The sequence below is a fragment of the Paramacrobiotus metropolitanus genome, unplaced genomic scaffold, assembly GCF_019649055.1.
Source record: "Paramacrobiotus metropolitanus isolate TYO unplaced genomic scaffold, Prichtersi_v1.0 Parri_scaffold0000157, whole genome shotgun sequence".
NCBI lineage: Eukaryota > Metazoa > Tardigrada > Eutardigrada > Parachela > Macrobiotidae > Paramacrobiotus > Paramacrobiotus metropolitanus.
In genome coordinates this window covers 126,102-148,556 of record NW_026570377.1, presented here as the reverse complement: position 1 = coordinate 148,556, position 22,455 = coordinate 126,102, and the positions used below count along the sequence as shown (strand labels likewise).

The 22,455-nt window shown below is 41.7% G+C and overlaps 6 protein-coding genes across 6 annotated transcripts; all 6 read left to right on the top strand.

Moving 5' to 3' along the window:
• Positions 1–471: 471 nt before the first annotated feature.
• Positions 472–2,836, top strand: LOC129599920 (uncharacterized). Its single transcript, XM_055498278.1, has 2 exons — positions 472–620; positions 1,787–2,836. The coding sequence occupies exons 1-2, from the start codon at positions 563–565 to the stop codon at positions 2,650–2,652; spliced, it is 924 nt and encodes a 307-aa protein (XP_055354253.1). The 5' UTR covers positions 472–562; the 3' UTR covers positions 2,653–2,836.
• Positions 2,837–4,863: 2,027 nt separating this feature from the next.
• Positions 4,864–5,712, top strand: LOC129599899 (papain inhibitor-like). The gene is made up of 2 exons (XM_055498253.1): positions 4,864–5,050; positions 5,191–5,712. The coding sequence occupies exons 1-2, from the start codon at positions 5,009–5,011 to the stop codon at positions 5,548–5,550; spliced, it is 402 nt and encodes a 133-aa protein (XP_055354228.1). The 5' UTR covers positions 4,864–5,008; the 3' UTR covers positions 5,551–5,712.
• Positions 5,713–6,096: 384 nt separating this feature from the next.
• LOC129599885 (uncharacterized) lies at positions 6,097–9,065 on the top strand. The gene is made up of 6 exons (XM_055498237.1): positions 6,097–6,178; positions 6,367–6,461; positions 6,571–6,823; positions 7,542–7,957; positions 8,057–8,315; positions 8,542–9,065. The coding sequence occupies exons 1-6, from the start codon at positions 6,157–6,159 to the stop codon at positions 8,859–8,861; spliced, it is 1,365 nt and encodes a 454-aa protein (XP_055354212.1). The 5' UTR covers positions 6,097–6,156; the 3' UTR covers positions 8,862–9,065.
• Positions 9,066–11,923: 2,858 nt separating this feature from the next.
• LOC129599894 (papain inhibitor-like) lies at positions 11,924–13,056 on the top strand. The gene is made up of 2 exons (XM_055498245.1): positions 11,924–12,108; positions 12,273–13,056. Exons 1-2 carry the CDS (start codon positions 12,067–12,069, stop codon positions 12,630–12,632), a joined length of 402 nt encoding a protein of 133 aa, XP_055354220.1. The 5' UTR covers positions 11,924–12,066; the 3' UTR covers positions 12,633–13,056.
• Positions 13,057–13,516: 460 nt separating this feature from the next.
• On the top strand, positions 13,517–16,452 carry LOC129599886 (uncharacterized). Its single transcript, XM_055498238.1, has 6 exons — positions 13,517–13,656; positions 13,763–13,857; positions 14,207–14,459; positions 15,107–15,522; positions 15,582–15,840; positions 15,938–16,452. Exons 1-6 carry the CDS (start codon positions 13,635–13,637, stop codon positions 16,255–16,257), a joined length of 1,365 nt encoding a protein of 454 aa, XP_055354213.1. The 5' UTR covers positions 13,517–13,634; the 3' UTR covers positions 16,258–16,452.
• A 3,274-nt stretch (positions 16,453–19,726) lies between these two features.
• On the top strand, positions 19,727–22,299 carry LOC129599875 (uncharacterized). Its single transcript, XM_055498216.1, has 6 exons — positions 19,727–19,923; positions 20,168–20,275; positions 20,428–20,683; positions 20,858–21,288; positions 21,442–21,700; positions 21,785–22,299. Exons 2-6 carry the CDS (start codon positions 20,240–20,242, stop codon positions 22,111–22,113), a joined length of 1,311 nt encoding a protein of 436 aa, XP_055354191.1. The 5' UTR covers positions 19,727–19,923; positions 20,168–20,239; the 3' UTR covers positions 22,114–22,299.
• Positions 22,300–22,455: the final 156 nt, after the last annotated feature.

Here is a 22,455-nt window from a genome sequence, read left to right as displayed (position 1 = left end):
GCAGACGGTGACCTTTAATGAGAAATCGCGACTGAAAAGGTTCTTCCGTACTAAGGAGTTCCGCAGTATACGGCTGTTTTTGGTGATATTGGTGGCGTTCCTTATACCGTGGGGACCGCATGCTGTAAATAAAATGATGTCTGCTTTTGGCTACTCGACTATGGACAGCGAGCCGATGCAGGATGCTTTTCAGTCCGGAAATCTCTCTTCGGAATCATATGCAACCCTTCCATACCGGACGTTTCGTTCCCTGGTCTATGTTCTAGGCTACAGTAATTCTCTGATCAACCCTTTGCTTTTGTTTTTGCTGTCCAAAAATTATCGTTCTGGTTTCAAAAAAACGTTTTGTCGCACAAATCTTCACAAAAGACACACTCTTAACCGACCAAATGACTGTGACCGTGAAATGTTTGTTTTCCATAACTCAAAATGGAATCACTACGCTCACGCTGTTGGTGTTTAATAATAATGCTATCCGCAAATTCCACTACTCTAGCTTTTAAAAAATTTGATACATGGAATCTGGATCTGAAACTTGTACACATCAAAACAATTCCGGCCGATGCCACTGATCATGATCTCCTTTTTCGATGCTGAAGTGTTATGGAATTCGAAAAAAAGTAAGTAAAAAAAAGTAAGTATCTTTATGTATTATGAGACAGAAGTATGTAATATATAATTATATATACATACAGTAAGCTGTACTATTAAAGCATCTTATATCTATATTCAGTTGATTAAACTGATTAATAAAGTTTATTAAATTTTAAAAGATATTCACGTATATATGGCTACTGTTTGTACATGCGCGGTGATAGTGTCGACTGAACTTAGAATCATTAATTCCACATGTGGGCATCATCAATTTTTGTGATTCGTAAAAATTAGTATGATATAAAGTATTTAAACAAGTGCGCACTTGAATTTCGGCTCGTAACAGACTACAGTAATTATTTTATTTGTGCGTAAGCCACTGTGTATATGCCGTAATATGTAAATCTACCTGTGGATATACCTTTGTGCGTAATGTAAAATATCATTGTTAAGGATCCAGAAATGTTCTGCAAAACACAGGAATCTCTTTAATAGTCGACAGGTCAACGGAAAGTGCGAGTTTCGCTTCTGGACATTTGGAAATCGCCATAATTCATTAAGAATTTGTGTGTAACCATTAACGTTGCACCCGTGCTGCGGTGGTTTCCAGTTTATAATCGAAAATTTGAAGTGGGCAGATAAAAATTATCCTTGTGCAATGCACGCTGCTATTTCGCAATGATAAACAGCTTAAGCCATAATATTATATATATTTCCTAATTGTATAATAAATTTGTATTGCCGGATATTACTAACTCGAAAGAAAACAAACATTATTTAATGAAATTTACAGCCAAACTTTATTTTTGACAGTAGCACAATGGGGCTAATGACAGGGACTGACATTAAGCCATGACAAGTTGTAATGAATGAGATGACCATATAACCAAACTGCACACGTATGCAACCGCGAAACACGCGAAAACTGTCTCGGTTCTGCAAGCGTTTGACTTACGACATCAGGACAAAACACTAATAAACATGTTCGTAATGCGGCTTTTGTGGTGTATAAAAGGTGTTGGTGGTACACCAGCCGGCAACGCTACGGTGACGACATTACGTCAACACGGTTTAAAAACTTTAAATCTCAGAACCATAAAAATGCGCGCTGTATTTGTAACCGTATTATTCTGTTCCTGTATCTTATTCGTTCTAAATGCACTGCCTGATAATTACGTTTCCATGTCCGCAGTGGACAAACAAGCCTGGATATGGAATAATATTTTAAACTCCAGTTATCTTCCCAACAAGGCCCTCCCCACGCAGGATTTTGACTCCAACACAACCCTGCCATTGACCCTCAATCCGAACTACACGGAGAAAGCCTTCACCATCCAGTCGGATGAATTCCCCCCGGGTCGCAACAAGATCATCCACCACTTTGGCGTCGTGGCCAAAGTGCTCTTCTCCCTGCTGCCCCAGTCGCCCTACACCGGCATCTTCAAAGGGATGAGCGAGAACATCGGCCTGGTCCGTTTATCCTGGCTGAACTTGGATATGACGGCGATTATTCCCGGTTTTGCCATGAAGATCTTCATTGATGGACAGGCATCGGTGAATATGTTCGCGCAGGACATGGTCACCGGATTGGCTGGCCAGGGATCCAATCACAACTTTTTCTTGCATAACTTTAGCAATTGGATACCCATTCCCAGTAGTCTCAGTCCGATGACGGAAAATTTGGTCAATGCATCGCGACAGACGATTAAAATTTTGCCCGGTGGTCCGTGCAATCAGCCGCTGGATGAGAATAAATTGCCCTTTTTGTCGGCTGCCTCAGTACAGCAAGATGGGCAGAGCGTGAGTTATCCGTATCCGCCGCTGATCTACACGCTGGTGCCCAATCCGGATAACGCTGAGCCGGCCAATGACACGACGGATTTTCGAGTGAATTTGGCGAAAATTCCGGCCGGACGCTTATTGTATGCTGTGTACGCCAGGCCGACGCAAAACGCGACGGACCAGCTGATTGGTCAAGTCACTTTAGAGACACAGTTTGTGGCGTCCGATTATGGTGATAATCATCTGTTGTTCCAGCATCCTTTCAAGCGGTGTTGATGTCCCGTCTGCGATTTTTTATACTTATTTTAATTTTCTGAAACTTTTGTTAATATTATTTAATTTTGCGTTTACATGTTGGAAATGCTCATGAAATTTAAAAACTTTTATGCACTTTGTACGAGAAAACAAAATCATTAATGATTCGATACCTGTACACTGTACAGAGAAAACAAAACGAATGTTAACGGCTTAACACATATACTTACGTAACAACACTGGCAGCATCAACGCTAATAATTATTGGTTTATCGATCTAGATCTCTGTTTGGTCGCACACCAGTCATCTATACGGATATTTTTGTAGAATAGTTATGTTAATAAAACATAACATAGAGAATTCTATATTCTACAATACAGAGTAGGTACTGTGTATGAAAATGAAATTGGGATGACATCCCGAAAATAAATGTGACGTCAACATCGAGAATCGGTATCGGGAAGTACTTCCCGAAACAAAAATTTACAATCTAGCGCCAAACCCTTCAAAAGTTGAATGCCCTTGGTGAATTCACTTACAGACTGCATTCATTAGCCATGTGATTTCGTTAATCAGACTATCATTCTACGTTGCATTATTATTAATTTCGCAATAATAAAACTGCTTATCCCTTACAGAAACCATGGACGTATACTGTCGCTGCGCACTAATTATTGTTGCGGTGGCAATAGTACCCATGTATGTAATTACAAAGTTATACATGAAACATATAATACTTTAAAAAGGTTTACATTTTCTTAGCGATGTGCTTGTTAATGACAACTTCGCCGAGTAAGTCGACCACATTCTTTGCATTCGGTGAGTTTTCGAAAATCTATTTAAGGCTATAATTATGGTGTCTTCTCGCAGTTTGTCAGTGCTCAAGCCAAACTTCCCTGGGGTGAAACTTTTACCGGTGCGCAGCCGACCTTTTACTATGGGGATGGACTGTACGGGCCAGGCTGGCCGACAGGACCTCGTGTTTAGCAGCTCTCAATTCTTGACCTTGGTTGATCTTTTTGTACGGACAATGTCTACATCCACGTCAGCTGCAACGCCGATTCCATCAATGTGCCGGTCAAGAACAGATTTCTTATCTGTTCGAAAACACATTTGATTCTTTCCAAACCGGCTTTCCAGAAACTGTCCAATAACTTTAATGTTATCCTGCATGGAGCAAATTTCTCGTTCGTGCGCTTCTAATAAGCGCGAAAATTTCTTATGTTCTGTGCTTCATATACATACGTATTTGTCGCTCACTGTTTCATTATCCGGAACGGTAAGCCGCTAAATTGTAGCGACCAAATACTGAAAATTTCAGTAAAATACTGTCTTCACTCAAACTTAATTATCTTTGGAATTTTTTTGCACCTACACCTTCCAGGGGGAAGTTGCAGAACCAGTCCGTTTTCGCACTGGTACCGACGTCTAAATACCTACCCAGTAGATGAATATAAATCATCTGGCTGTAGTAAGTATGCAAAAAAAGCTGTTAAGCAAAAGCTGCAGCAAACAGACCGGAATCCAAAGGTTGTATCAAGTCGATTCCTTTGATTAATATAAATAACTGTCTGTATCTATCAGTAATAATAACAGCTTCATATTTACACCAATGAAAACAATCGGATGAAACTGACATGTTAATATTATAAAATATTCCAAATTTGTCAAATTGGAAGACAGAGGTTGCTAAAATTTGACTTCTGATTAACGCTCTTACCCGTTAAAATCTGTGTGCGGTACAGTACATGTTCTCGCACACGCCAGTTTAGCGTTGTTTGTTCGTATTTCGCACATCACATAGCTGCCCGAGATATCTCTCAAGATTAGTAACTCATTAAACGTCAAGATTGAATCAAGCGCAAAATATTTACGGAAATTACCAGATGGTTTTCCGCTTACTGATTTTCGGACCCCAGTGAATCCTTGTTGACGAGATAACTATGGACGCACATACAATACGAGTAAAATCGTACACGCTTTCAGTGTATGCGTCCATATTCCGACTTAAAGGTGAGTAATAAGAGTATATTAATTTGCACTTATTACGTTCTTACAATCTGTGGTGTTATCTTTATATTCTAGAACTGTTACTAATCTCCGCCAAATGCGGGATGTCTCCGAGTTTATCAGATGTTATTAGTAGCAAACGCGCAAATTCAGGATGCTTTTTTCCGGTACAGCAATCCATACCGCAAACCGATAGTCCATATATAAAGCTCAAAATCAGTACAAGATTAACTCCAGAATTCACATTCAAGTTTATATTGCTTCATTTCCCTAGACCCGACTGATCTTTCTGAGTTTCTACTCGTTCACTGCAATTAAGTATAGGAGTAATTACCCTCAGTTCAAGCTTTCGCACATTCCGAAACCATGAATACATACTGCGGAGCGCTCTTTGTTTTAGTTGCAATGGTACGGTACATCGGTTTATATAATTCAACAATCGTCGTAATTTTAGCTAATCGGTACATATTAAAAATAGACTATAACATAATATTTCCTTCATTGCAACCAGGGAATATTTTGAAATCAGTTGCACTCCCTTATTGCAGGTTGCAAGTGCTCAAGCCAACATTCCCTGGGGGCAGACCTTTTCCGGCACGAAGTTGACCTATTACGATGACGCCGGATACGGAGCGTGTGGCACACAAATCAATGCTGCCTCGCAGAACCTGGTAGCCATCAGTCACCAGTGGTACACTTCCGCCAATCCCAACGTTGACCCCTTCTGCACCAACAACGTCTGCGTCCGCGTCACATACAACGGCAAATCCATCACGGTGCCGGTCAAGGACAAATGCCCCAGCTGTTCCAAAACCCACTTGGATCTGTCCAAAACTGCTTTCCAGCAGTTTGCCCCTACCTCTGTTGGTGTTCTGCAAGGAGCCACCTACTCCTTTGTTAAATGCTAAATTAAAAGCACAAATTTTGATGTTACTTAACACATACGCGATATACGCTTCAAAGTCTTTCCAGTTGTTACGTTTGAATTATGTATGTATCTGTGATTCTTTTTATTTGCGCATCTGTTTAGCATAACAAACATAAAAATTGAAGCAACGACAGACTTGTAACTTATGACCATATACTTATATATTTTTGAGACACAGAATTTTAGTTGTTCTTATAGTCTACTACAACTGTACTGTCATTAACATATAAGTTCTGCAAAATCGTGTGGAACTCACATGATTTGCAGTTTCAACCAATTAATAGATGCAACAAACCAAAACAGGATTTTATAAAAAATTTAGAAGGTATAAAAAAGACGTACTTGTCCAAAGCAAAAGATGGCACCGCAATTTACAATTTACGGACACGTTAAGACAACACTGGACTCGAGGCTAAAGTAACACTGCTGCTATTTGAGAATAGTTTAATGCCTCTGAAATTCAAATGCCGATGGCGATATTATTTTAAAAGCATATAAAAGCAGTTTGGGCTTCCATCGAAAAACCGTGACAGTAACTTAGTCTGGCTTGTGGAGTTGGTCGGTCGGTGAATCTACTGCATTGAACATGAGATACATTATTCTTGCAGGTATCTGCTAGTCTGTAGAGTATTGACTTTACCTAAACTTTTAGTTTACCTAAACCTAAACCATTACCTAAGCTAAACTTACCTAAACTAAACCATTACATAAACCATTACCATTACCTAAACTTTTAGTTTTTGAACCGGCTACGGGAAATGGCTGTAAAGATTACTAAACTGCACATTTATTGCAGCGTGCTTCCTCAGCGTCGTGGTTTCGGCGCAGAAATGCACTGAAAAGAGGTTTCCCTACCTCATGTCAACATTTGCCGACGCCAAACCGGAAACGGTACATACATTTTTTGCATTTTGCCTAAATTTGCGTTATTTTGTACCAGATCACGATAAACTAACGAAATGCATTACTATGCACAACGTAATATGCGTCCGTTTGCTAGTCGGGTGGAATTTGGTATCGCTACCGCTCCCTTGACGCCAGCAAGAAGCCGGTTACCAACGTTCGCGTGAATGTCACCCTCATCGGACCCACCACGACTCCGCTGACCAACGATCCCGCCCAAGCCTACTGGACCACGACGGCGTATAAGACCAACGACGGAAAATGCCACGCCGATTATTATATGGCCATGTACTCCAATTCCGGCCGAAAGGTTGGATACGGTCTTTCCGCCGACGATGACTACCTTATTCGTAAGGGTTCACTGTGCAACCGGTATAATTACAAATGTTATCTTTTTTCATTAAGGCAACAGCAGGTGAATATTCGTATACCGCTGGCCTAGTGGTGCTGACGTTTGGTAATATTAATCGTTTGCATTAACAGTTTTTAAAAGATAGTAGCGCGCAAGTACATCTTTGCGGTTATCTGACTTATTTCCCCGAGCCATAATTATGTGCTAGTTTGCCAGATTTTTTCTGTCGATATTCCGGTCTAATTTTTGTTCAATTTTTTTAATATTAGTTGCTGCACCAAATTAATTACCACTCTAGTGCCAAGGTGCGTCTTCGAGATTTGTGGTTGCCTCGAGCCGCAATTCTTTGCTACGCATGCATGCTAGGATTTGCAGGTGTTATTATCTGCATTCTGTTGGAACAGAATGAGACAGATGTTCCCAGCCTTTCCAATAATTTTCATATAATCAAATAATTTGCATCTGTAACTTGTATCCTAAAATGTTGCATGTTGCAGTTTCGCTGACGCAAAGGTAAAAATACTGTATGTTGTACAATTCTCCTGAAATAAGTGTTGTACTTATTAACTTTGACACGAACCATAATTGTAGAAAAAACCCGGTTTTACCTCACTGATTTTATTCAAAACGCTATCGTAAATTAAGCTGCGGACGTTTCATGTACAATGCCGGTAAGTCGTTTATCGCTTTTAATCACAATAGCTACCCCTTTTCAGATCCTCAAAACCTGGCGTTGGTCTACACCGACAACAAAGAGCTCACGATCGAGTATGGGTGCTTCAAGAAGAACAACAAGGACGTCGTGGCGTCCACTTGCGACCAGCCGGTAATCCACGTGGACACCCGCATCAAACCGGAAGACCTAACCGCGCAGAAGCAGGCCGACTTCGACAAACTCATCGACGTCATGTTCTCGCTTAACTGCATTAAAGCCACTGATATCCCCAAAGTGGAATACAAGCCGGAGGCCTTCTGCGACTTCACACCGGCTCCCGACTGCACAACCCGAATGGTCAAAGGGCTGGCTGAGATCACGGTTAAGCCCAGCGCCAAAAAGGTCACGGCGGCGACTAACAGCAAATGCAAGTGGCCGTTGGTCATTCCCGGCGAAAAGAAGCATGAGCCAAAAAAGGTACCATCCTCCTCTGCAGACGCGGCCGATTAGCTTCTCATAATTAATAAAATAAATGACATTAAATTTAATTTTTTTGAAATTATTGTAACTCACTAGGTTGTTGGACAATGGCACATCTATCGCAAGCTGTACGCCGACGAGCCAGACTCAGTTAACCAGATGTACAACGTCAACAACATCGGCCTGGGCGAATTGCCGCTGAGTGCGATTGCCGCTCAATGGCAGTGGATTCAGTATTCGCAGTACAACGGCGAAAAGGATACCACCTGCCGCAACGGTTTCTGGACGGGCGCTGTGGGCGCCAACGGAGCCCAGATTGGGTTTGACGTTATGACTACCGGCGAACCCATGCCCGGTAATTGTCTATTTTCGATGCCATTTTTCAACGCATTATATACGCTGTAACAGCGTATTTAACGCTAATTAAAACATAATAATCATACTATACTACATATAAATATATTTCATATGAATACTTCGACATATATAGAATATATATGTAATTATAAATACTAGATACAGATACTCGCACCACCACATATAAGATTATATACCATACTACGCATTTTTTCTACTCGTAGTTTTGAACAATATGAATGGTTTATACTACGACGATAATTTCGCGCTGGATTACGGTTGCATTGTACCCAACACCAAAACCAGCGTATGCGAAAAGCCTTTCGTTTACGCCAGCACCCGCACCCGGCCGACAAAATTGTCGCAAGCCGATAAGGACAAATTTGACAAGATCATCGACGGTTTCCTGAGCAAGTACGGCTGCAGTGTCAAGGACGTTCCCCAGATCAAATTCATCGATTCCAAACCAGCCTGCAAATTTGCCGAACCCACTGCATGCATTGCCAAGGCCGTCCAGGGCCTCAAGCAAGCTACCTCGGCATAGATAAAACTGAAGCATCGTAATTGTTCAGGACCCGTCAGCTTGATGATCATGGTGTACCGCTTATCAGATTTACTGATATCTTTATGGTAAAAGAAGATTTATAAATGTTCTCGTTAATGCGGTACATGCAAATCTGACGCCGGTACCTGCTTTTGATGTATTGTTTTGTTTTGAGAATCTAAGAAATTAAAGGGGAATAGGGTAGGAATGTCTTGAGCCGGTACAATTAAGATTACTCGTAATGTTTGATAAGCGAGCTACACTCCTGTGTGCTGTCCTTGTACAAGTACTGATGTTAAAAAACCCTACGTTCAAGCGTGTTCTTGTTTCCACAGGCGCTATTGTAGTTGACAGAAAAAAACGGATGTTTCACGGGCATTTAGGCAAAGGTACCTACTATCTACTGTTTTATACCTGCTGGGTACCTACTAGCGGAATTTCTCAAAAGCTGAAATTTTTTGTGTCTGGCGCAAATTTACCCGAATGCAACAAGGTGTCATTTGTGTAAATACTGCATTCCAGAAACTGAATCTGGTCTAAGAAGGCAGGTATATTTTTTCTGCAAGTGTTTAAAAATCTAAAAAAAGAAAAAAATGTGCAAAAGCCATATTTGGTATCTAAATGAAGCATAATAAAATGTTTTATATATATATATTTGCTCGGGTTATCTTAAAATTGCCGCTTCCAGATAAGTAGACAATTGGGTGTTTTGCGCTGACTGCATTAAACTCACATTCGAAAAGTTGTGCATACAAAGTATACACTACTGTGTCTGTTTCAACTTTTGTGTTTCAATATTTCCTTAAGTGCAGTATTTCTCCGCATTTTCCGTTAAACTTCTTTGTGACCTGATTGATATCTTTGTTCGTAAATTACTCCACTGGTAACGAACTGTAAAATTTTATGTGGCACTGATGTAAATTGTACGTACTAGTGACACCGATAGAAATACAACGTGGGGATGCGGCGTCGGGGCTGGCCACCATGGAAGGCGCGGATAAACTTAACGAGATTTTTTTGTTATAGTTTTATGGTGTTTTCTGTATTGTATGCACAGTTAGTTGATCGGCTGAGACACAATTAAAGTACCTATAATTAGTGACTTCCTATACTCGCATGCATAGCAGTATTCGTTGTTCAAGAAATCTAATCGAATTTATTCGAAGATTCAGTACGTACAATAACCTTAATTTCTTTTTGTTCATTAATATTGCGACGAGTTGGGTTAAGGGTATAGACTTTTCGAATATTTTTTTATCGATTTAAATAACCAAAAAGGGAGTCCCACTCCATAAAGATTTCGTGAGTGGTGACATCCTTTAACATATATTTCCGAATTCCAGGGCATTTCCAGTATTCGTCCGACGACTAACAGTGCATCCGCTCACGTTCCCCCATTAAATTGCTCAATTTCGAATTGTTCTTAAAAATTTTTCTTAAAAAAATCTAAATTTTGTCGAGAGCCATCAGATCTAATACAGAACTGCTCTGCAGCTTTTTCTCATAAACATTCAATTTCGCGTTTATTATAATAATATAATATAAAAAGTTTACGATAATTTAAAAACTGTCCTTTTTTCAAGCTTTGAGAAAATTGTTTTGGGCTTTGTCTTGTTAAATGTCAGAAAAAAGTACTAATCGTGCGCATTTGATTCTTTCCAAACCGGTGTGACAGCTGGCGAACAAAGGCTCACGATAGTGAGAGAAGGCTTTATTGTGATAGCAATAAAGTGAAGAACCAACACACAAAGGCTCGAGGTGCGAGCAGTATCGTGAAAGTACAGTGAAAATGATAATGCTAGTGAAATAGAAATGAACGGCATATCGAGCCAAAGCATGGAAAAAGCCTATGCGGCATACTGGGCAGATCCAACACGAGCGAACGAACGCTGATAGGCCGAGATGTGGAAGTGGGGCGTGGCTCCACCTACATCGAGGCCGATGATTGGCCGAGACGTAAGGCTGGGCGGAAAGCTGCCTGAGTCGAGGCCGATCTAGCGCTCGACAGCGAGTGCGACTCGGTGTGAGTCAGCACACCGGAAGCGGGACTGTCGCTGGCTGCCATACTCGTAGGCTGCCATAGCGACTGGCCCAACACCGGCTGTGCAGAAGCTGTCCGACAACTTTAATGCTCACCTGCATGGAGCAAATTCCCGTTTGTACGTGGCTAATCAAGCGCAAAAAATTTTTACTTTATGTACCGTTTTATTATGCGTTCCTTTCAATTTCAAGCACAGCTGAATTCGTAGCGACCAAATACGGACGACTGCAATAAAATACTTCCTGTCCACTTTGAATAGAGGCTTTACTGAATTTAATTACCGGTATCTCTATTATTAGTGTCACGAAATTATAGGATAAAAATTAAAGTAAGTATATCAGCGTGTTTGCAGTACCTTATATCGCATATCGGGCAAGTTGGATTCACTAACTTCCGTGGCCATACACAGTGTGTTAACACCCGTTTTGAAATTATGTTAAAATGCGAAGAAAATGCTAAATATATAGTTCAGTGCATAAAATTAATGATTTTTGTTAAAATTCGATCTTTGATTAACACTTTTACCCGCTAAAACTTATTTGTATGCGGTACTTATGTTCTCGATCGACGTACGCCCAGTTTCATTTTGGCGGTAAATTGGCGTTGTCTATTCGCACTTCGCATTCTACATCAGATAACTGCCCACGATATCTTTCAAGATGAGTAACTTCGTAAACCTCAAGACTGAAAGCAAAACATTTACGAAAATTACCAGATAGTTTTCCGCTTACTAGTTTTCATATCCCTGTTGAATCCTTGTTGACGAGATAAGTGCCTTCCGTGTACGCGTGCGTATTTCGACTTCAAGGTGAGTAACCAGTGCACTTGTAATTTGCCCTTACAGTACGTATTACATTTTTACAGTCTGTTCTGTTATCTTTATGATATTGCTATTACTTTTAGCTAAATGCAGGATGTCTTCCAGTTTATCGAAACTGTTACTAGCGAACGCGCAATTTCAGGATGTTTTCTTCCGGTATAGCATTTCATACCGCAACCAGTGGTTCTTATATAAAGCTCAGTAAGCTCCGGAATTTACATTCAAGTTTATAGCGCTTTATTTTCCTAGATCCGAGTGATTTTCCTAAATTCCTCCCCGTTCACCGCAATATACGTAAAAGAGCTTTTTAATCTTAATTCAAGCTTTCGTATAATTTGAAAATCATGGACACATATTGCCCCGCGCTCTTTGTTTTAGTTGCAATGGTACGGTGCATCGGTTTACACTTTACACATTTCAACAGTTGTCGTAATTGCAGCTTATCGCGGCACATATTACAAATAGAATATAGACTATATAACAGATTTCCTTCGGTGCAAGTTGCAACCTAAGATTATTATAAAATTAATTATATTTCCTTATTTTGCAGGTTGCAAGCGCTCAAGCCAACATTCCCTGGGGGCAGACCTTTTCCGGCACAAAGTTGACTTATTACGATGACGCCGGATACGGAGCGTGTGGTACACAGATCAATGCTGCGACGCAGAACCTGGTAGCCATCAGTCACCAGTGGTACACTTCCGCCAATCCCAACGTTGACCCCTTCTGCACCAACAACGTCTGCGTCCGCGTCACCTACAACGGCAAATCCATTAAAGTGCCGGTCAAGGACAAATGCCCCAGCTGTTCCAAAACCCACTTGGATCTGTCCAAAACTGCTTTCCAGCAGTTTGCTGCTACCTCTGTCGGTGTTCTGCAGGGAGCCACCTACTCCTTTGTCAAATGCTAAAACCACAAATTTTCATGTTGCAGTTAATACGTATGGGGGGACGTACAAGCTTGTCCGGTAATTTCTTACGAATCAATACAACGAAACACACAATTTTACGACGTAGTGTAGTGGCAATTGCCATAAGGCAAACTCAGCGCTAAATATGTGCTGTTTGTACCTTTACGTAGGAAATTACCGGACAAGCTTGTACACTTTAAATATCTTTCCAGTTGTCACGCTTCAATTTTGTACGTAAATTTTGTGATTCTTTTTATTCGCGCTTCTGCGAAACAAACATAAAAATTAAAGCAACGACAGACCGTGCAGACCGAATCTTATAACGTCCAATTATTATTTTTTTAGTCACAGTATTCTTATGCTGTTGTTATAATCTACTGCACCTGTATTGTTATTAACGTATGAGTTCTGCAAAATCGGACCGAACATACATGATTTGCATTTTCAACCTATTAGCAGTTCAGCAACCCAGAACAGGATTTGTAAAAAAGTCAACGGTAAAAAACACGTAATTTGCCGCACGCCCACTTCAAAGCAAAACATTATACCGCAGTACGCAATTTACAATTTGCGGACATGTAATGACAGTTTCTAAGCACAACGCCGCGGGGTTAAAATTATTTCTGCTTTAGAGTAGTTTTATATCACTGTAAGTCAAAATGCCGATGGCATTGTCGCGCGGGTGCTGCGGCGCCCGAGAAAGGGCAACGGGTGACAGCCACAACTACAAGAACACGAACCCGAAATAGTGTTGGTGAAACCGAAGAAGCAAGAACATCCGACACCACATAACCGTGAATATAATCGAACATGCCCGGAAGGGCGGAAAGCAGAAGAAAACCAGAAAACGACATGACACGCCATCGTTACGAGGCGTACTCGTAACAGCATCATTATGTTCAAAGCATATAAAAAGCAGTTTGGGCTCCCATCGACAAACTGTGAACAGTGATTGAGTCTGGCTTGTGGAGTTGGTGGGTCGGTGAATCAACTTTATTGAAAATGAGATACATTAACCTTGCAGGTATCTTTTAGTCAACACATTTTCAATCTAAACTACATAGTTTTGGGTTTTTGAACCGGCTACAGAAGACGGCTATAAAGGTCACTAAACTGTGTATCTATTGCAGTGTGTTTTCTGGGCGTAGTGGTTTCGGCGCAGAAATGTACGGAAAAGAGGTTTCCCTACCTGATGTCAACATTTGCAGACGCCAAACCGGAAACGGTATACTTTTTTAATTTTATGTAAACTTTTGAAAAGTCCAAATTCATCTAAGTAAAATTATTATAAATAACCAATTATCTAAATCTATGTATCTACATTAATCTATCAATTATCGAAATCTATTACCATTGTTATTAATGCAGTTATTTATCTTGATTAGTTAATACTATTTATTTAAAAACTGCGGGTATTGTATTTAATTTTATTTAGGTATTTAAGTATTGCTCGTACTTCATTTATTTTATTTTATTTACTGTAGTTTTATCTAAATGTAATTCGCACCAGATCATGACAAGCTAACAACATTAGTACTATGCACAACACAATACTATGCCCCACCCTTTTCTAGACGGGTGGAATTTGGTATCGCTACCGTTCTCTTGACGCCAGCAGAAAACCGGTAACCAACGTCCGCGTGAACGTCACGCTTATCGGACCCACCACGACTCCGCTAACCAACGATCCCGCTCAGGCCTACTGGACCACGACGGCTTATAAAGCCGATGATGGCAAATGCCACGCCGATTATTATATGGCCATGTACTCCAATTCCGGCCGAAAGGTTGGATATGGTCTTTCCTCGGTCGATGACTCCCTTATTCGTAAGGGTTCACTGTTTATCAGTACAATTACAAAATGTTAGATTTTTCGCAGAAACGCCCTAACACGTAGATAGCGATAACTATCGGAATACCGCCGACCTAATCAATAATAATGGTGCTCACTTTTTTGCAATATTTGCCAGCCTTTTTTTCTTACCGATATTCCGTTCTAACTTTTCCATTTTTGTTAACAATAGTCACTGAATCACAAATAACTAGTTACTATATAGCGCAAAGGTGCGGCCATTCTCGGTAGATAGTTGCCTCGAGCAGTAATTCTCTGCCACGCATGCCAGCATTCTACAGGTGACATGTAACCAGCCTTACGAATAAGTTTAATAAATTTTGATATCAAAAGAATCAGTGTTTGTAACTTATGTTCTGAAGTGCTGCGTGTTGCACTGATGCAAAGGTATGTAATAAATTACAGTAAGTCTCCTGAAAAATTGCTTCCTACCTTTAGTACCAAGTGTACGAAAACCGGTTTTACCGGTAGTACAAAGTGTAGAAAAACCTCCACTGATTTCGCTCATTACATATCGTTAATAATGTAAGCGTTATAAAATTTAGTTGTGGACGGTTTCTGTCCGCTGTCGGCAACTTCTTCATGTTTATTACTTTTAATCACAGCAGCAATATATTTTCAGATCCTCAGAACTATGCGTTGATCTACACCGACAACAAAGAGCTCTCGATCGAATATGGGTGCTTCAAGAAGAACAACAAGGACGTCGTGGCGTCGACTTGCGACCAGCCGGTCATCCACGTGGACACCCGCATCAAACCGGAAGACCTGACCGCGCAGAAGCAGGCCGACTTCGACAAACTCATCGACGTCATGTTCTCGCTAAACTGCATTAAAGCCACTGATATCCCCAAAGTTGAGTACAAGCCGGAGTCCTTCTGCGACTTTACGCCGGCTCCCGACTGCACGACGCGAATGGTCAAAGGACTGGCTGAGATCACTGTTAAGCCCAACGCCAAAAAGGTCACGGCGGCGACTAACAGCAAGTGCAAGTGGCCGCTGGTCATTCCCGGCGAAAAGAAGCACGAGCCGAAAAAGGTAACCACTCTGTCTGCTGACACGGATAAGTCACTTCATATCTTGACATTATTCTTTAGGTTGTTGGACTGTGGCATCTCTATCGCAAATTGTACCCCGGCGAGCAAGACACAATTAACCAGGTGTACAACGTGACCGATATCGGTTTGGGCGAACTGCCGCTCAGTGCGATTGCCGCTCAGTGGCAGTGGCTTCAGTATTCCAAGTACTACGACGAAAAGGACACCGCCTGCAGTAGCGGTTTTTGGATGGGCGCTGTGGGCGCCAACGGGGCCCAGATTGGGTTTGACGTTACGAACACCGGCGAACCCATGCCCGGTACGTTCTGCCTTTCTACACCACTTTTCAATCGCGTTTTGCTGAAAAGCCGCACTTAACTAAAATAATTAAGAATCAAATTATGTATTTTTTATAGTTTTGAACAACATGAATGGTTTATACTACGACAACGATTTCGCGCTGGATTATGGCTGCGTTGTGCCCAACACAAAAACCGGCGTGTGTGAAAAGCCTTTCGTCTACGTCAGCACGCGCACCCGACCGACCAAATTGAAGCAAGCCGATAGGGACAAATTTGACAAGATCATTGATGGTTTCTTCAACAAGTACGGCTGCAGTGTCAAAGATGTGCCCCTGATTAAATTCATCGATTCCAAACCAGCCTGCGAATTTGCCGAACCCACAGCATGCATTGCCAAGGCCGTCGAGGGTCTCAAACGAGCCACCTTGGTCTGAACGGGCACTGAAGGATGATAACTAGTTTAGGGCAAGTCTTAGTGATCATGGTGTGCCCTTTGTCAGTTTCCAGTTTCTTGTGGTGGGAGAGTTTCGAACAATATTTTCGTTAATGTGACACACGCAATTCGATGCCGGTACTTATGTTGGCGCAGAGTTGTTTTGAAAACCTACGAAATAAACTGGAACAGGTTGCAGTCATTTGAGCCGGCACAATTAAAAGTGCCCGTTCTCCCACTAATAATCAACCTTTAGAGTTTAGACACAGTTTAATGGTTTAATGGTTTAGACACAGTTTAATGGTTCTCTACTTTAGTCCGCTCTGGCTTGCCATGGATATACCCATATAACCAAACTACACATCTACATATGCAACCGCATGCGAGGGGTACCTCGGTTCTGCAAGCGTTTGACTTAAGGAAGAAGCGCCAATACACTCGACGCTCGTAATGCGGCTTTTATCAGTGTTGTAGTGAACAACAGGAGTTGGTGGTACATCAGCCGACAATGCACAATGCTGCGGTGACGACCCTATGTCGAACGCGGTTAATTTAGTCTCAGAACCGTAAAAATGCTCGCTGTATCTGCAACAGTAATATTTTACTCCTGTTACCTGTACGTTATTCGTCCGCAGTGCAATTACCGATAATCACGTCTTCATGGCCGAGATGGAAAAAAGTATGGACATGGAGCAATATTAAATTTTTAAACTCCAGTTACCTTCCCAAGAAGCCCCTCCCCACTCAAGATTTCGACCCCGATACAACGCTGCCATCGACTCTGAACCCTAACTACACGGAAAACTTCTCCATCCAGTCGGATAAATTCCCCCCGCCAGAATTTTTAAATTTTTTTGAACAAATGCGCAACGAAGAAAAGTTTTTTTTAGAAATGTTCTCTTTATGCATTCTCGTATTTCATCAAGCGCTTTAACCCAGCTGAACTTTAAATGCGTCCCGGTAAATCAACAGTGCGAATTTAAACCAACAGTAGGTCGCTATCCAGTCAAGAGTACTATTACGTAGTACGTACTTTGTACCTCATAAAAATACAGTACTAAACCAAGTACTGAGCGCTTACACGACCAGTGAAAAGATGTAGTTCTATCGATACCGAGAGTTGCGACCGGAAGAACATATCCTGTCCGGAAGAACATATCCTGTGTTTAGGTCATTGCTGCTCTACCCAGTGTGCAAAATCGCTAGGTAATACCGCTTAATGTCGTAGCGTAGGAAACACCGGCGAGTTGTTGGGTCATTGGCTAACCCCTACTCGGCTGCAAGGTCTCAAGATAGCCTCGGAACATGCTTGGCCACCGGAAACCGGAAGGAATGCTGTGCTGGTTGAGAGATGCAAAAATTTATGGAATGCCCGGGTTCGTGCTCGCTCCAGGAAACCTGATTCGTGGCCAGGGTGTATATGGGAATGCGCGAGCTTGCTACCGTTCCTTTCGGTGCGGTTTCGTGCGTATACGTACCGTGGCGGGGGAGAGCAGTGAGTTGAGTTGTGCCTTTAATTAGTACAAAATGCGAAAGGGAGGGATGGTGGGCCAGGAAAACACATCAATGACGATCAACGAAACAGTGCATGTAAAAGGAATAAACTAGTACACATGTTTTAAAATCCAGAAAACCAAACCACAAAACGCCAATGCAGCAAATACAAGGAATGCAGGTTAGCTACAGCTCATCATGGTATATGTTGTGAGCCTGTGTAGCGTAATAAACAAAGCACGATGGTGTCCGGCCAAAAGGTCAACTATACAGTCTGCTTACTGTATTCCGCGCCGTGATTTCCAGACCACATCCGACAGAACTGACGGCAGCATGGTTCCCTTACATCACTCCATCATGGTCGCAAGAAGCCTCAAGCCGAAATCGATACAATTGCTTCCTGTGCTACAGTTCTACTCTTCTAGTCTGCTACTTCGTGTTTATTCTTCACCAATAAATAAATGGCAGGCTGATCGCAACAGCTAAAAGCACAAGCCTGAAATTGTTTTCAGTGGACCGGAATTTGGTATCATTATCGCTCTCTTGACGGCAGCAAGAAGCCAGGTAATATTACCAACGTTCGCGTAAATGTGACCCTCATCGGAGCCATCGCCGCCACAACACCGCTCACCAACGAATCGGCCCACGCCTACTGGTCCACCACGGCGTATATATAGTACCGCTGACGGCAAATGCCACTCGGATTACCATATGGGCATCCTCGGCGACCCGGGCGTAAAGGTGGGATACGGGCTTTCCGCCGATGATGACTATGTTATTCGTAAGCTAAGTGTTCAACGTGTGTTCACTGCATTGTATAGTGACAAGGTATACCTGCCAATTATATGCTGGACGTTTGTGCTGTATATCTATGCCGCAAAGTATATTAATTCCATGCCGATGAATCGCTTGGATGCAGGAAAACTGAATTCGTTGTCCAAGCACAAAATTTAACGTTAGGTCTACCATTTAAATTTGGGAATGACGCGTGGTGATGTATATGCGTGCGGTGCGGTAGCAGAGACGTAAATGGGCTTTTCTTAGCATTTCCTCCCATGATGTCACTCTAGTAAAAGAGTTAGGGTACTGTTTTTATGGTGACAAGAGCGGCGTGTTGAAAATGTCAGGTCGGCACCTTTTTTCTTTGTAAAAAGGGTGGCATTTTTACTGGTCAAATGCGTATGTCGAAATGTGTTCAAAATTTGCACAAATGAAAGGGTTTTATTTTGCTTCAGCACGCACTAGAAAATACGGTTGTTCCTTGAAAAATCAAGTTTTGAGATTAAGGTATGTATGATCATTGATCACTAGGAATCATTTCTGAATTAAGAGACTTAATAAAACTTTTGACACAATGAGAATACTTTCATCAAAAGACGGATGTTTTTCAGTAAAAACGGAAAAGGATAATAAAAACAGTTTCAACACCATGATTAAGCGACTAAGCTGCGCTTCGGTCTGCCAATGCACGCCAAAGTGCATTTTTCTAGTATTAAATACCCTGTAATTGTACATACACTACAGATATATTGCACTATTATGCAATATCTATAAGGTTTTTAGCAGTAAAAGATCTGTACTGCTTAAAGCTGTGTTGTTTTCCGTGACACTACCCCATAGTTTAGACAAAGAAAACTAATAAAACATTTTACTGCGAGCAATGTACATAACAGCTACTGCGCAGAAGCAATAATTAAGAAACAAGAACTCGAAAGCAGCGATAACTTAATTGCTGAATTTTCAGATCCAGGTTTGGTAAACTACAGCTGAGCTATTTTTCATCCGTAGTTAAAAAATACCCAAGCACTAGGGTACGAGTATGTGGTGGCACTGGTGGGGCATGGGTACGCGCATGGCTGGTGTTTGCATTAGCACGCCTATAAAAGTTGAAGGCGATAAAAACTATGCATTACACTTTCTTAATGATTTATTGTTTATTAGGTAACCGGCATAAAAAAACCGGTTGGCGGTAGCGCACTGAATCTGATTTTTTTTCGCACACTCTTTGGTATGGGGAACACTGTGACACGTACAGGAACAGAAGCAGAACGTCTTAATGGGTTCTGTGCCTTGACTCTTGAGCACTAGCTCTGGATTCAGTGATTCTGGAATAATTGCCTCGTTGTTAAACCAAAATTGTAACGGGAAATGTGGCTTCTTGCATATCTGTCAGGTACGGCATTTGATTCTTTTAAGTATATTCGTTTACATACTACTGTACTTGATTCGTTTACATTCGTTTATACATTTCGTATTTGTTTGCTGTTCTGTTGATTGCAGTTGTATATGCAGAGTAGAAGCATATGCTGAATGCACACTAGCTCTATCAGCAAGCTTTGTTAAGCATTCGTTACTCCGCATAATCTGTGCAACGTGCAAAAACCCAAAAGTGATCCTTAAAGCAGTAGTAATTGTAGCTACCGTCCTATCGGTTACAACTGCGGCTTCCGCAACCCTCAAAATGCACGGAAAAGACGTTTCCCTATCTAATGCCGACCTTCGCAAGCAATGTGCAGCCGGAACAGGTGATTAAGCAATGTCTGCCCTTTGTTTGTGTCACTGCCATTCTTTCAGCCGGTAATGTTAATGCTATCCGCGCAAGGAAGCACATTTACTAAGATCTTATTTTCTGAATTTTGAAAAGGGCTCAATAGTTTGCAGTTGTGATTGTTTGTAGAGTGGTGGTATTTGGTACCGGTACCGGCAGCTTGACACCACCGTACCGAATGTTGGTAATATTCGTATCAACGTAACACTAATTGGCCCTACTACGACACCGTTGACCAATGATCCCGCCCAGGCATACTGGACGGCGAGCGCATACACGACCCCCAACGACAAAAAATGCCACAGCGATTATTACATGGCCATGTTTTCCACCTCTGGTCGCAAAATTGGCTACGGTCTGTCGGCTGATGATGGGTTTGTTATCCGTAAGTTGAAAGATATACAAGTATACATAAAAAAATGAAAAAAACGCGGTGCATATTTGTATGCAACTATCCAATCAGGAAAGCTTATATACGCGCATCACTTCCATATTTATCCATAATTTGATCATTATATACAGTAGCACTAACAAAATGGATGCTCTCGGTGTTCTTCAGATCCAATGAATTTGGCCTTGGTATACACGGACAACAAAGACCTGATGGTGCAGTATGGTTGTTTCCGGAAGAACGACAACGACGCTCTGAAATCCACCTGTGACGTGCCGGTCATCTATGCCGACATCCGTATACGTCCGCAAGATTTGACGACACAGAAACAAGCGGAATTCGATAAAATTATTAGTACATTCCTGGAACCATACTGTATCACAGCTGACGATATACCTAGGGTAAAGTCGTTGTCGCAGCCGTACTGCGAATTCACCGCACCACCGGATTGCACCACGCGGATGGTCAAAGGTCTCGGTGAGATTGTCGTCAAGCCGGGTGCTACGAACAACGTCCCTGCCTCCAAAAGCGGCAACAGTGCTAGTGCCTGCAAATGGCCACTGACCATTCCCGGAGTGAAAACACACGAACCGAAAAATGTAAAGTACTGTATATTTACTTACTCGTAAACTGCCGCTCTCATAACAGGTGCATAGGTAACATTTGTTTACTTTTGGTTACAATTTTTATAAGCAAAACTATGCTAAAAAATACATAATAATTAGGTAGATAATTTTAAAATTTAAAATCAGGTCACGGGATTATGGTACATGTACCGGAAGTTGTACGCCGACGAGCCGAACAGTGTTAATCAGCAGTACACCGTGCACAACATCGGGCGGGGCGAACTGCCGCTCAGCGCTATCCCGGCGCAGTGGCAGTGGATTGAGTATTCCCAGTATAACGGGGAAAACGACAAAACATGTCACACCGGTTTCTGGACCGGAGCTGTGGGCAACAACGGCCAGCAGATTGGGTTTGATGTTATGACGCTGGGTCAACCAATGCCTGGTACGATATTCGTATAAGTATAAATTATACGTATTATTACATTGATATTTTATGATGAATTTTGTTTACGGATACATTTTACAGTTCTTAACAATATGAACGGGCTGTACTACGATAACACCAAATTCTCTGTGGATTACGGCTGTATAATCCCCAATACGAAGACCAATGTGTGCGATAAACCCTTCGTCTACGCCAGTACACGCGGCCATCCCGGAAAGCTAAGCAAAGCCGACAAGGACACCTTTGATAGCATCATCAATGGCCTGTTCCAGAAGTACGGATGCAGTGTCAGGGATATTCCTTTGATTAAGTTTATGGACTCTAAGCCCGCCTGCAAGTATGCTCAGCCAACGGAATGCATTTCCAAGGCCATCCAAGGACTGGTAATGGCTACCAAAAATGTCGAATAGTGCTGCAAAAAACTAAAATGCATGAATTTGTGTAAAACGTCATTATTGCGAAGAAACTCGCTGGAGATTTATTAGTAGCATGCGGTGGATGTTTCGGAAATAGAGTTCAATGAATATTTGGGTCGCAATAAAGTACCCTTTGCAAACGCAGCAAAATCAACTGCAATTCAAAAGTCAAGAATCAGAACGGTTCGATTCCATTTTATTAATGTGCAAGTATGTACCGGCTACTTTAATGCATCCATAGTTTGCACCTCTTCAAGTTTTGCTATCGGGTTTATTACATGACATTGCATGGAAATCATATGAAACAACTTTTTAATTTAATCGATACGTACTGTT

Excerpts from the sequence above, each read along its gene's own strand:
- LOC129599920 (XM_055498278.1), top strand. The coding sequence starts at position 563 with ATGCCACTGATCATGATCTCCTTTTTCGATGCTGAAGTGTTATGGAAT. Across the intron at positions 621-1,786 it reads GTTATGGAATTCGAAAAAAA|TGGACAAACAAGCCTGGATA; the intron begins GTAAGTAAAAAA and ends CCATGTCCGCAG.
- LOC129599899 (XM_055498253.1), top strand. The coding sequence starts at position 5,009 with ATGAATACATACTGCGGAGCGCTCTTTGTTTTAGTTGCAATG. Across the intron at positions 5,051-5,190 it reads TCTTTGTTTTAGTTGCAATG|GTTGCAAGTGCTCAAGCCAA; the intron begins GTACGGTACATC and ends CCCTTATTGCAG.
- LOC129599885 (XM_055498237.1), top strand. The coding sequence starts at position 6,157 with ATGAGATACATTATTCTTGCAG. Across the intron at positions 7,958-8,056 it reads AGAAGCATGAGCCAAAAAAG|GTTGTTGGACAATGGCACAT; the intron begins GTACCATCCTCC and ends GTAACTCACTAG. Across the intron at positions 8,316-8,541 it reads TACCGGCGAACCCATGCCCG|TTTTGAACAATATGAATGGT; the intron begins GTAATTGTCTAT and ends TTCTACTCGTAG.
- LOC129599894 (XM_055498245.1), top strand. The coding sequence starts at position 12,067 with ATGGACACATATTGCCCCGCGCTCTTTGTTTTAGTTGCAATG. Across the intron at positions 12,109-12,272 it reads TCTTTGTTTTAGTTGCAATG|GTTGCAAGCGCTCAAGCCAA; the intron begins GTACGGTGCATC and ends CTTATTTTGCAG.
- LOC129599886 (XM_055498238.1), top strand. The coding sequence starts at position 13,635 with ATGAGATACATTAACCTTGCAG. Across the intron at positions 13,657-13,762 it reads GAGATACATTAACCTTGCAG|TGTGTTTTCTGGGCGTAGTG; the intron begins GTATCTTTTAGT and ends TATCTATTGCAG. Across the intron at positions 15,841-15,937 it reads CACCGGCGAACCCATGCCCG|TTTTGAACAACATGAATGGT; the intron begins GTACGTTCTGCC and ends TATTTTTTATAG.
- LOC129599875 (XM_055498216.1), top strand. The coding sequence starts at position 20,240 with ATGCCGACCTTCGCAAGCAATGTGCAGCCGGAACAG. Across the intron at positions 20,684-20,857 it reads TGATGATGGGTTTGTTATCC|ATCCAATGAATTTGGCCTTG; the intron begins GTAAGTTGAAAG and ends GGTGTTCTTCAG. Across the intron at positions 21,701-21,784 it reads GCTGGGTCAACCAATGCCTG|TTCTTAACAATATGAACGGG; the intron begins GTACGATATTCG and ends TACATTTTACAG.